We start from the raw sequence: 11,525 nt of genomic DNA, 5'->3' as shown, positions 1-11,525 counted from the left end.
CCGCCGCACCCCCAAACCACGCAGGCAGTTGAAACAGCGACGTCGGCCACTCCCTCTCGCTCGATCCACACCGCCACGGCGCCACCTGCTGCACACCGGCGTCCTTAGCAGCCCAGCTACGCGGACGGTGACGGGCTGACGGCGCGGCTCCGGGAGGGCGTGCTCTCCTGCTGCACACCGTCGACTGTCGTAGGCGCGGCTCAGGGAGTGGGCGCGCCGCGCGCGTGGTTCCAGCGTTCCAGGGCGCCCGGGGAGGGGAGCCGCGTGTGCGGTAGGCCAGGACCGCACTGCGGCGCGCGGTAGGTGCAGCCTGTACCTGAGCGGCCGAGCTGCGCCATCGCTTCACCGCCCTCAGCGCCTTGGGTGGGTGCCAGAAGCGAAATGGGTGGACTCCGCCACACCTGGTTGGAGGCACGCAAGGTGTTCGTAAGAATGCTTAGCAGTGGAGGCGCGGCCAGCGTTAGTGGCGAGGTTCTGGTGGATGCATTAGTCCCAGCCAAGCGCCTCTGCAAGCTCATCATCTCCTGCCGGAAGGCCTCGGCTCTGGAGCACGAGCTCGACCACAGCGGCTTCCGCGTCACACCGGAGGTCGCGGAGCGTGTCTTGGAGCGCCTTGACAATGCTGGCATGCTTGCGTACCGCTTCTTTGAATGGGCACGGAGGCAGAAGCGCGGTGGGTGCGCGCACACCGTGCGCTCCTTCCACACGGTGGTCGCGTCCCTCGCCAAGATCAGGCAGTACCAGCTCATGTGGGACGTCGTGGCCATCATGCGCAAGGAGGGCGTGGCCAATGTCGAGACGTTCTGCATCATCATGCGCAAATATGCCCGGGCACAGAAGTTCGATGAGGCTGTTTACACGTTCAATGTCATGGAGAAGTACGGTGTTGCCCCCAACCTCGCTGCCTTCAACAGCTTGCTTTGTGCGCTGTGCAAATCTAAGAATGTGCGCAAGGCCCAGGAGATCTTTGACAAGATGAATAATCGGTTCACTCCTGATGCCAAGACCTATAGCATCTTGCTTGAGGGCTGGGGGAGAGCACCAAACCTCCCAAAGATGCGGGAGGTCTACAATGAGATGCTTGAATCTGGTTGCCAACCTGACATCGTCACATATGGTATCATGGTTGATGCACTCTGCAAGACGGGCAGGATTGAGGAGGCTGTCCTTGTTGTGCATGACATGAGCTCCAGGGGATGCCAACCGACGACCTTCATATACAGTGTCTTAGTGCATACGTATGGAGTTGAGATGAGGATCGAGGATGCTGTTGCAACATTTTTGGATATGGAGAAGGATGGAATTGTGCCTGATGTTGTTGTGTACAACGCGCTCGTCACTGCCTTCTGCAAAGTGAAGAAGTTTGACAATGCCTTTCGAGTCATGGATGACATGGAAGGCCATGGAATCACACCGAATTCAAGGACCTGGAACATCATCCTAAATACTCTGATTAGCCATGGGAAGGATGATGAGGCATACAGGGTCTTCCGCAGCATGATTAAACGCTGCCAACCGGACTCTGATACTTACACCATGATGATAAAGATGTTCTGTGAGAATGATAAAATAGAGATGGCACTGAAGGTATGGAAGTACATGAGGTTGAAGCAGTTTCTTCCAAGCATGCACACATTCTCCGTGCTGATCAATGGTCTGTGTGACAAGGGTGAGGTTAGCCAAGCTTGTGTCCTGCTTGAAGATATGATAGAGAAGGGCATTAGACCTCCTGGTTCGACATTTGGCAAGCTGAGGCAGCTGCTTTTGAAAGAAGGAAGGAAGGATGTGCTTGACTTTCTTGTTGAGAAAATGAAGATCCTCATTCAAGAACCTTTGTTTGATTGATCGATCCTGATCCTTCGCTTCTCCAGTGGTATGAACGCTTGCACCTGTCATCCATTCTGACACACGTGATTAGAATAGGGTTAATGCTCCAAATGCTTGCTCTTGTTTATTCATTCTTAATTTGCAATGCTATTTGTTAATCTACATCTGAGTTTCCATTGCTGGTATTCTTCAGGGTTCATGCTTTTAATGTGCCACTCCAGCTGTTCAGCCTATGCGGTTACTGTTTAGGTTTTATGGATAAATGTTCCCAGTTGAAGTTGAAGGATCACAGGATTCCCATCCAAGCTCTGGCCTTGTTATTGACATCTCACTCAATCATTACAATCAAACAACTCATGCCTAAATTAGCTCACTGGCAACTTGTTGCATTGTAAGACAGAGACTTGAGTCCTCTAAAAGAGATGAATTCCATGTGATCCATGGATCAAGAGGACTTGTTAGGTCAAGAATCCTGCAAGAACCGGTGTCAGCCACAAGTGTCCATTTTCTGAACTCGAGAGCTTGTGACAACTTGTTCAGGCACAAGTCACTGCTACCTCTAAATTGGTACTAGTCTGAGCACTTGGTCCATGGAAAGGGGCATCTTGTTGCTCGAGTATTTAAAATGATGGATGGAGTTGCTCTTACAAGCAATACAAGCATACAACTAGCTCCATGTTGTTGAAGTTGCTGCTTCCCTTCAAAAATGAGACCTTCTCTAGAAAGCTGTGGATTGCATGTTTGGCGTTCCTGTGCAGATAAGAAAGGTAAGCCAGATGAATAGCTAATGTTTTTTTTTCTACTGAACTGAATTTCCGCTGCTACATGAGACAGACTATATCATGTTCTCTCTTTTTTCTTTTGCGAAGCCAGTTGGAATTGTCTTGTGTAAAAGCTAGATAAATCATAAAAGACAAAATGGTGAATACTGTTTTGCTGTAGAACAAGTAGCCAAGCAGGTGATTGTGATACGGCGTTAGATGTTCAACTACTGAGTGTTCTTGCATCTGTACTTCTGGTATAAAATTCAACATCTTGTGCTTTTGGTCCAGTACCATTTTACATCACTTGAGCCTTAGGGAAATTTAGCTGTAATTAAATTCAGAGGATTTGAAGATGATATTTTGGGAAAGCATCTTTTGGCCAAATTTGTGTGCAGTCCATCTAGTTCAGTTCTGACAGTCAATATCTGTATGATATTTTTGCACCGAACATAAATAATGTGAGAAGGCTCATCTAAAGATAATACTTCTGTCGTAATGCTATTCTATTGTTTTCTACATATACACTGCAGGAGGAATTGATGGTCAAACTTTCATTTTAGAGATCATTCCAGTGTCCAAAACAATGTGGCATTTTGTTTCTGTTGCGGTGCAGTTGGGCCAATTTGGGTGAAATAATTTCACACTGATATGGACGAATTGCAGAATTCTTGTGAAATTCATGTGCATTGGGGGTGTGAACTACTGGTATCTCCCCCTCGCCATGGCTTCTCTGTTGCAAGATCACAAGATCATTTGCTTTTAGGGTATTGATTTTATTCTTGCTTAAATTGTTGACTCTCTGGAATCCTTTGGTTGAGCCATGATAAATAAGAGTATCTTCTGAAGCCATTTACCCATCTGCCATTCTGAATATTTTGGGAATGAAAAGATCAACAAGTGCAAAGGAGACTGAAGCTGGCTGATGAAACAAATCCAGCTGAGCCATCCATGAACGTAACGTTGAGTATGCTAATATTAAAATTTTTGAATGGATTATGCTAATATTAATTTGCTGCCCAGATGAGGGCCATACAAGCGGGCCTTGGTTTTTCTAGTTACTATACCAGAATATGCCTAGGTGTTTTTTTTCACCTGAAAAGGTTTATGACTCAACTGTGTACGTACTTCTGAAAATGATAGATTTAGGTGAACAAAGGCAAGATTTGGTCATGGAATTCATGGATGCATGGTAATATAAACTAATGTGTCATTCTTTTTTTCTTTTGAACGTGTCATCAAGCCTAGCGCTCGAAACATTGGCTCCAGACTCCCGGTACATCACAGTATCGCGCTATAGAAGGCAGCCGTAGCCGTAGGCATCTTCTGTAGTGTGATGTGATGACCACGGCCGTTCTTGGAGTGCTAACAATAATAACACCGTCGTAGGTCGCAGGGTGTTTTGGGACTACTTCACTTTAAAAAATCAGCTTCACTTTACCAATTTCATATTTTTCTGCTCCACTCTACCAACTCTAGAAAAAGATGAAGTTATTGTACGTGTAATCTAGCTTTATAAACACGAGGACTTATTGTAAATAGTCTATTTTACCTATTGTGAATGGACCCACGTATCCTTCTCTTGTCATTTCTCTCCTCTTCCTCTCTGCGTGGCGATGCGCAACCCCATCTTCGCCAAATGCGGCAGGGTGACCGTGCTCGGGGAGGTGTCCCTGGAGTAGCAGCACCTGCGCATCGAGAACGCGCGCCTCAAGGACGAGCTCGACCGCGTCTGCGCACTCGCCGGCAATTTGCTGGACACGCAAATCCATCTGCTTCAAGCAGTGCACTGATGCGATGTGCTAGATGCACCTTGCCTTGATCTACTCCCTCTCTCGATCTGTTTCTTCATCAGCGATGTGCTAGATGCACCTTGCCTTGATCTTCTCCCTCTCTCAATCTGTTTCTTCATCAGCGATGTGCTAGATGCACCTTGTCTTGATCTTCTCCCTCTCTCGATCTGTTTCTTCATCAGCGTCAACATTGTTTATTGGTTCCAGTGACTTCGTCAATCAATTTAATAAAGATGCGACTACTCCCGCCGCAACGGTCGCGACACCTGGGTCTCCCTCGGCGGCGTGCTCCTCTGCTTCACCGGCACCGAGGCCCTCTTCGTGGACCTCGACTACTTTAGCGTCCGCTCCCCATCCAACTCAAGGGCGGCGCGGCCTCGCGGTACCGGCGCTGCTGCGGGGATCCCTCCACTGCCAATGCTGGTCGAGTTCCTCGGGCTCCGGGAGCAGGCCTCCGTGGGGCGCGTCGGCGGCGGAGGCTGAGGAGGCCGAGGAGTAGCCCCGACCCGCGGAGGAGCGGCTTCGCGGGCCGCGTTGGCGGCGGAGGCCGTGGGTGGCGAAAGAGCGACCCGCGGGCGGCGGAGCGGCCCCGACAGCCGGCGGAGAGTAGGCGACTGCGGCGCAGCCTGAGGGGAAAAACGGAGAGAAAGAAGAGCGGGCGTTCATGGTGGGTCATTACCCACTAACCTACGAGGAGGTCTGACTAGCATTTTTGAGCACTTCTCGAGATACTTCGAAAAAGAATGTGGATTCGGCTCTCAACTTCATCTTTTTTCTGGAGCTAGAGTTGATGCAGCTGGATGTGTTTGGCAGAGAGTTTTGTGGAGGTGGTGGAGTGGAGCTATTTTTTTAGTGGAGTGCTACCAAACACCCCCTTAGACTAATCCTAGTGAAAGTTTCGTAGAGGTTTCATGCATATTATACGGTGACACATCAGCATATGTGATGACATGGCAACGTAATTATGAAGAGAGAAGGAAGAAGTTTCGTCAAGATGAAATTGTGTATGCACTGTTTCTAAAACTATGAAACCGGATGAAACTAGCGTTGAGAGCTAAAGTTTCAATTCATATGATCATTATCCAATCACATACCTTACAATTAAATAGTAATACACAGTTTATAAAATCGTGAAATGAAATTTTGCATTAGAAAAATTGGTTTCATTTATCAACACAATCCTCTTAAAAATCGCGACATGAACCTCCGCAACGGGAAAAACCTTAGTGCGCCCGTTGCTTGGATTTCAGGCAAAGACGACTGAACGAACGGCTAGAATAATGGCGCCGCGCCGTGGGGGCATGGCATGGGTTTGGCCGTATGGGTCGGGGGCGGCGGGCGTACAGGCGTACAGCGAGCGTGCTGGAGCCTGAACCGTACGAGATCGCCGCTCGCTCCGGAGTCCGGACGCCGCGCGCTCTGCCTTGCCTTGCTCGCCGCATTAAATTCCGCGCCCCGGGATACGGGGATTGGTTGCCCGGTGGGTGGTGGCAGCGGCGGTTCTCGACCGGAACCACGCCGATCCCATGCCATTTTCACGGCGGCCGCCGCGATGAACGAACAGGCTATAATCCAGCAGTGGTCACGCGTCTGGAAGACGAAACGCGAGGAAATATCTACGGCCCGTCCCCGCCCGTGATCTATCCATCCATCAGCTCGTCATGCCCGCCTGTGACCACCGCACGGGGGGCGCGCATGTGAGCGAGGCAGGGGGAGGCTGCAGCGGCACGGGCATGTGGGCGGTAGTAGAAAGCGAGCACCTGTCCTGTCCGGCCACCACCGGCCAGCGCGCCGTGGATGCCGGACATGCCGGACGCCACCAGCGAGACGGGGCTCCCTCTCGCCGCTCACATGCGCAGCGCCCCGTATGGGAGCAGTACTAGCACGGGAGCAGGTGATGGCCGGCTCCCCGCTACTTGTCTGGGCGCTGGGCGGCGTAATCCGGCGAGGAAGAGGCAGCGGGTTTCCATCAATGGCGCTGATGCTGATGCCATCGCGGCGCGGAATTTAATGGCCTAACGGACCGGGAGATCTCTTGCCCCTTTTAGATGATGTTGACTTGTTGGGAGGTCCGTGCCAATGTCACGGCTGCCTGCGCGGCATGCATATGCGACGTGATTACGCTAGTGATCCTGTACTCTTGACAATTTGGGGCAGCTTTTCTGCGTAGGGTTTACTCCTCCTGGCCTTTAGGTCTAAAGGCCACGTTTAGTTCACTCCAAAATTCCAACTTTAACACTATGCAAATCAAAAACTAATTGCACAATTTTGTTGTACTTTGCGAGACAAATCTTTTGAGCCTAATTAGTCAATATTTGGATAATAATTCACAAATACAAACGAAATGTTACATTGTTGCTACAGTAATTTTGATACTCCAAAGTTAGGCAAGCCTTAACTGAGAAAAGGTTTTTCCCAATCTGGGAATCGAGTGCTGGAGTCCACCTAAGACCGACCGCTGTCGGCGAGCTGGAGTATACTATTCTCAGATTCTGCAACTTGGAGGGGAGATAAACATGGTAACAGTGGGTCGAGCAACGTGTTTGGTAGCAAGAACGGGAAACTGAATATGCAACGGGGATAGATGCAGACAGATCGTCAGAGGCGTTCATCTGCACCTGTATCAGTCGCAGTCGTTTAGGAGCAATAATCACTTCCTGAACAGCTAAATACAGTGAGATATTTTGCTTAATTGCTGCTTCACGACAATCGGGTCAGTTACAGAGTACACCGGCAGCTTACACACCGGAGAGGCGGGGAAACATGCGTTGAAATCGCCACCCTAATCGACTGACTGATACAACAACACTCTTGGACGACATCCTTCCACCGTCTCTCTCGCATTCGAGAATGGCGCTCGCTCATTTTAGTCGTTGCCATCTCGCTCTGGTTTTATCTCGAGATCTAGTACGCTTCTGCTAAGCGATGCTAGTCTGCTACGGCCACCGGTTAGTTCCATGTCGCCGCGATCGGGCTGGCGACCACGTGGTGGTCGCTGGACCAGACGAGCCGGCCGAACCCGTTGGTGCCCGACGCCATCGCCGGCGCCGTGAAGCTCACCGTGTAGCTCAGCTTCTCGCCGGCCTTGCTGAAGCTCAGCGTCGACGGCTCCACGGACACCTTCACCGCGGTGCTGCCGGCGGCGGCGCTGGCGGTCACCTTGTACGTTCCGGGCTGCCCAACGTTTGTCACCGTGCGGGTGTGCTTCACCGTGCCGCCGGCGGCGGGGAACGCCACGGCGAAGGACGGGTAGTTGAGCGCGGACTCCGCGTACGTGCGGTTGGCGACGCACCCGTCGGAGGACCGCTTCGTCAGCGTCGCGATCTGCATCGGGCCGTAGTTGATGGCGCACAGGAAGTCGACGTAGTCGGCGGTGGTGAGGTCGTACACCAGGCCCGGGTCGACGGCCTTGGCGGGGTCGACGTGGCCGGCGCCCACGTCCAGCGGCGTCGCGGGGCGGCCCGTGGCCACGTCCAGGATGCCGTTGCCGTTGGGGTACTCGTTGTACGCCGTCGTCATCAGCGCCGAGCGGATCGCTGCCGGGCTCCACTCCGGGTGCGCCGCGCGGAGCAGCGCCGCGAGGCCGCTCACGTGCGGGCACGACATGGAGGTGCCGGAGATGATGTTGAAACCGACGCGGCGGCTGTCGCCGGGGATCCCCGAGGGGCCGACGGAGCCCGACCAGGCCGCGAGGATGTTCACGCCGGGCGCGATGATGTCCGGCTTCAGGACGCTGGGCGTCACGGTGTTCGGCCCCCGCGACGAGAAGGCCGCGACCACGGGAGACGGCTGGATGCCGACCTTCGTGCCGGCGAACACAATGGTCGCCGTCGCCTTCGGATCGGACATGGCGTAGTCTCTAATGGCGTTGCCGGCTTTCTCCCCCACGCCGGAGCCCGGGAGAATGTGCGCGTCTGCCACGAGCTCCTCGCCGTTCGCGGCGGTGTTGGCGAGAATCATGCCGGCGCCGCCGACGTCCTTGACGATGAAGCCCTTCTGGACCCTGGCATTGGTGCCGCGGTCGCAAAGGACGATCTTGCCGGCGACCTTCTCCGGGATGAGGCTGCCGGACATGCAGAGCTGGCCCATACTGCTGTTCGACGCGTTCCCGGCGTAGATCAATGGCACCGGCGTGGTGGGCAGTAGCTTGCCGCTGTACAGGGACACGCCGGTGTAGTTCTTGCCGTTGCCGAGGGTGACATGGGCGGGGAAGTCGCGGTCGATGGTCCCCGCGCCAACGGTGGTGATCCACGGCGCGCCGTTCGACAGCGTCGCCGCGCCCGGGCCGGCATTGCCTGCCGAGCAGGACACAAAGATCCCCTTCTCCATGGCGCTGAAGGCGCCCACCGCGATGCTGTCGCGGTAGTAGTCCGCGGTGCCGCCGCCGAGGGAGAGGGAGAGCACGTCGACGCCGTCGGTCACCGCGGCCTCCATGGCCTTGAGGATATCGGAGCTGAAGCACCCGCCCGTCCAGCACACCTTGTACGTCGCGACGCGCGCGCGGGGCGCCATGCCCTTGGCCGTCCCGGCCGCGTACCCGAGCAGGTCCGCGCCCTGAACGGCGCCGCCGGCCGCCGTGCTCGAGGTGTGCGTCCCGTGGCCGTCGTTGTCCCTCGGCGACCGCGACTCCTTGGACGTGTCCACGGGGCCCTTGGCCGCCTCGTAGCCCGTCAGGAAGAACCTCGCGCCGATGAGCTTCTTGTTGCAGGAGGAGGCGTTGAAGTCGTTCCCCTTCTCGCACTCGCCCTTCCAGCCCGCCGGCACGGGGCCGAACCCCGTGTCGTCGTAGCTCGGCCTCTCCGGCCACACGCCGGTGTCGAGCACCCCGATGATGACGTCGCTCCCGGTGCTCGATTGCGGGAACAGCGCGTCCGTGCCGTCCAGCCCCAGGAACTCCGGCGTCCGGGTGGTGTGCAGCTCGTACCGCACCTCCGGGTTGACGATGAGGACGCCGGGCTGCGACTCCAGCGCCTCGGCCTCGGCGCGCGTCAGCCGCGCCGAGTAGCCGTGGACGAGGGTGTCGTAGGTGTAGAGCACGGTGGCCGCCTCCGACACCGCCTGCAGCGACGCCGCGTACCATTCGCCATGCTCCACGAAATCATTCGGCATGGCCGAGTGGGACATATGCACGATGTACGTCTGCCGGCCGTCCCGCCCGGCCGCGGCCGCCGCCACCAAAAGTGCAGCGGCGGCCACAGCAAGGATCACGCATCTCTCGCCATGGCGCCACATTGTGAGTGAGTGAGTGAGCGAGGCCAACGGAGTGGCGATGGCAGTGAGGCTGGGGTAGATCGGGACAGTGGTTTTATAGAAACCAAGAACGCGGCCGAATGATTGCAACAGGACAAAGGGAACAGATGGACCGGACCTGTGCTTCAGCAGTAGCGATCGGACGGGGAGGGACGGAGGGGGGGAGGAAGGTGTGAGACGGGAGCGGAGGTGGACGGAGGAGAAGAAGAGAGAGAAGGAGAGGGTGGCTGCACATGGCCTGGCCGCTTTTATCTTTTGGCTTGGGCATCACCACCACATGACCGTTCCAGCCCGGAGCCAAAGATGCTTGCTCGCGAACCGTGAAAGCGTTTACTGGCCCAGCGTCCTGTAGCGGTTGCCCGTCGTGCCCGAATTGTTAACTCCCTCCCCGCCCATGAGCCTCTGCCTCAGGACCAGGTAGAAACTGATGCCCGTGGCGGTGAGTTTCTTCCGTTTCCCCGGCAATGCCTCCGGATATCCGCGCAATCCGTGTAAAGGCGCGAGGAATGATTTCTTGAAGCTTTTCAGATAGATAACGATATCTTTAGCAAGGTGATGTTTCGTAATGCTGCTGCTGCTGGTGGTGGCGTGGTGGTGGGTGCCTGCCTGCCGTGGGGCGTCGGAGTGCGTCGTCACCGGCTTGGATGGCGGCACGGCTGGCCGCGAGCGAGTGATGAGCTAGAGAACAACATCCCTGGCCGAACCCATGTTGGCTTGCTGTTGCCTAGCGCAACCGCGAGTCCACGATGACAGAAGCAACTGCTTGTCCAGATCGACCCGGACGAGCGGGGCCGTGGGGAAAGCGGGCGAAAGGCGCTGCGCTTTGCCTCGCCCTCGCCGCGTGACGGTTCACACCCGGAACGTGCGCCGAAGCGGGAATTTCGGATGCGGCGGTGTGGAAGGGAGGACCGGAGAGGAAGAAGGCGGCTGGGCGCTAGGCTCGAGCGAGAGGGCCGAGGTCTCGGGGTGGGCCGGCTGGCTTTGGGCTAATGTGCAGTGTGGGCCCAAAGTGGGCGCGTGATATCGAAGCCCTGATACGCATGAGATGTCAGAGCTTCATCGACCGTTATAGATCCTGCACTCGTCATTTCTTGTGCTTGCTAGTGGCTTGCGAGTCGCACCGGGCCTCCCTGCTCTGCTGAGAGAATAGCGAGTAGTGAGCATGCTTTCACCGGCGCCGTCATTCATGGCGCGACGTACCGTTCGCATGTCGGCTGCAGTAACGCCTCGACGCGGAAATACGCGAGCACCGACTCCCGTACCCGATACCCTGGGGCTCCTTTCTCTTTCTTCCCGGTGTGAACACGGCTGGAGAGGACGACGCGCTGCCGCAGTGGTAGTACGCCGGGGACCACGGCGCCATCCTTTTCGGTTTGCTTTTCTGCGGCCGAGTGTAGCCAGCTTTGTTGGGCCGCGTACTCGCGTTGCGTCAGATCGGAGTGGCCGAGTGGACGGCACTGCGCCGGCCGCCCGAGCCCGTGACCGACCGCTCGAGCGTGCAGTGCAGGCGTGCGTGGGCCGCGGCGGGGCAGGCAGCCGGGCAGACACGGGTCACGCGGGCGGGTCAGAGCTCGGGCCCCGACGAGGAGCACGGCCGCCGCTCGCGTATCATCTTTCCGCTCATTTCTTTCTCTCTGCGCGGCTGCGCGAGGCCAGTCGCCTCGCCTAGAGCAGAGCGTGTTCGTACCTTGCGCAAAGCTGCATTGCATTGTACTCCTAGATTTGTAGTATCTGGATTCTTTTATGTGCAAAAGGAAAAAAGTTTGTGGATTCTTGTCTCGGCCGGCAGCGAGTGGATATGGCCGTCGGCGAAGCAAACCCGGGAATGTTAGGGCCGTCCACGTCAGGATTACGGGGCTGTCGAAGTTGAACGCACGTGCCATTTTTCCCACGG

General features: G+C 55.7%; 2 protein-coding genes across 3 annotated transcripts; one reads left to right on the top strand and one right to left on the bottom strand.

Annotated features, from left to right (window-relative positions):
- Positions 1–38: 38 nt before the first annotated feature.
- LOC117838787 (pentatricopeptide repeat-containing protein At1g77360, mitochondrial) lies at positions 39–4,819 on the top strand. 2 transcript variants are annotated; one of them, XR_004636723.2, is made up of 3 exons: positions 39–1,873; positions 2,021–2,594; positions 3,122–4,819. XR_004636723.2 is itself a non-coding variant. In XM_034718952.2 (2 exons), exon 1 carries the CDS (start codon positions 382–384, stop codon positions 1,843–1,845), a length of 1,464 nt encoding a protein of 487 aa, XP_034574843.1. In that variant the 5' UTR covers positions 39–381; the 3' UTR covers positions 1,846–1,873; positions 2,021–2,889. The 2 variants fall into 2 exon arrangements, 1 of the variants encoding a protein (XP_034574843.1); XM_034718952.2 differs by lacking the exon at positions 3,122–4,819 and having other exon boundaries at positions 2,021–2,889.
- Positions 4,820–7,051: 2,232 nt separating this feature from the next.
- Positions 7,052–9,845, bottom strand: LOC117838972 (subtilisin-like protease SBT1.7). The gene has a single exon (XM_034719190.2). The coding sequence runs from the start codon at positions 9,611–9,613 to the stop codon at positions 7,331–7,333; it is 2,283 nt and encodes a 760-aa protein (XP_034575081.1). The 5' UTR covers positions 9,614–9,845; the 3' UTR covers positions 7,052–7,330.
- Positions 9,846–11,525: the final 1,680 nt, after the last annotated feature.

The sequence above is a fragment of the Setaria viridis genome, chromosome 9, assembly GCF_005286985.2.
Source record: "Setaria viridis chromosome 9, Setaria_viridis_v4.0, whole genome shotgun sequence".
Taxonomy (NCBI): domain Eukaryota; kingdom Viridiplantae; phylum Streptophyta; class Magnoliopsida; order Poales; family Poaceae; genus Setaria; species Setaria viridis.
The sequence above is the reverse complement of the archived record's forward strand: the minus strand, read 5'-3'. Positions and strand labels throughout refer to the sequence as shown.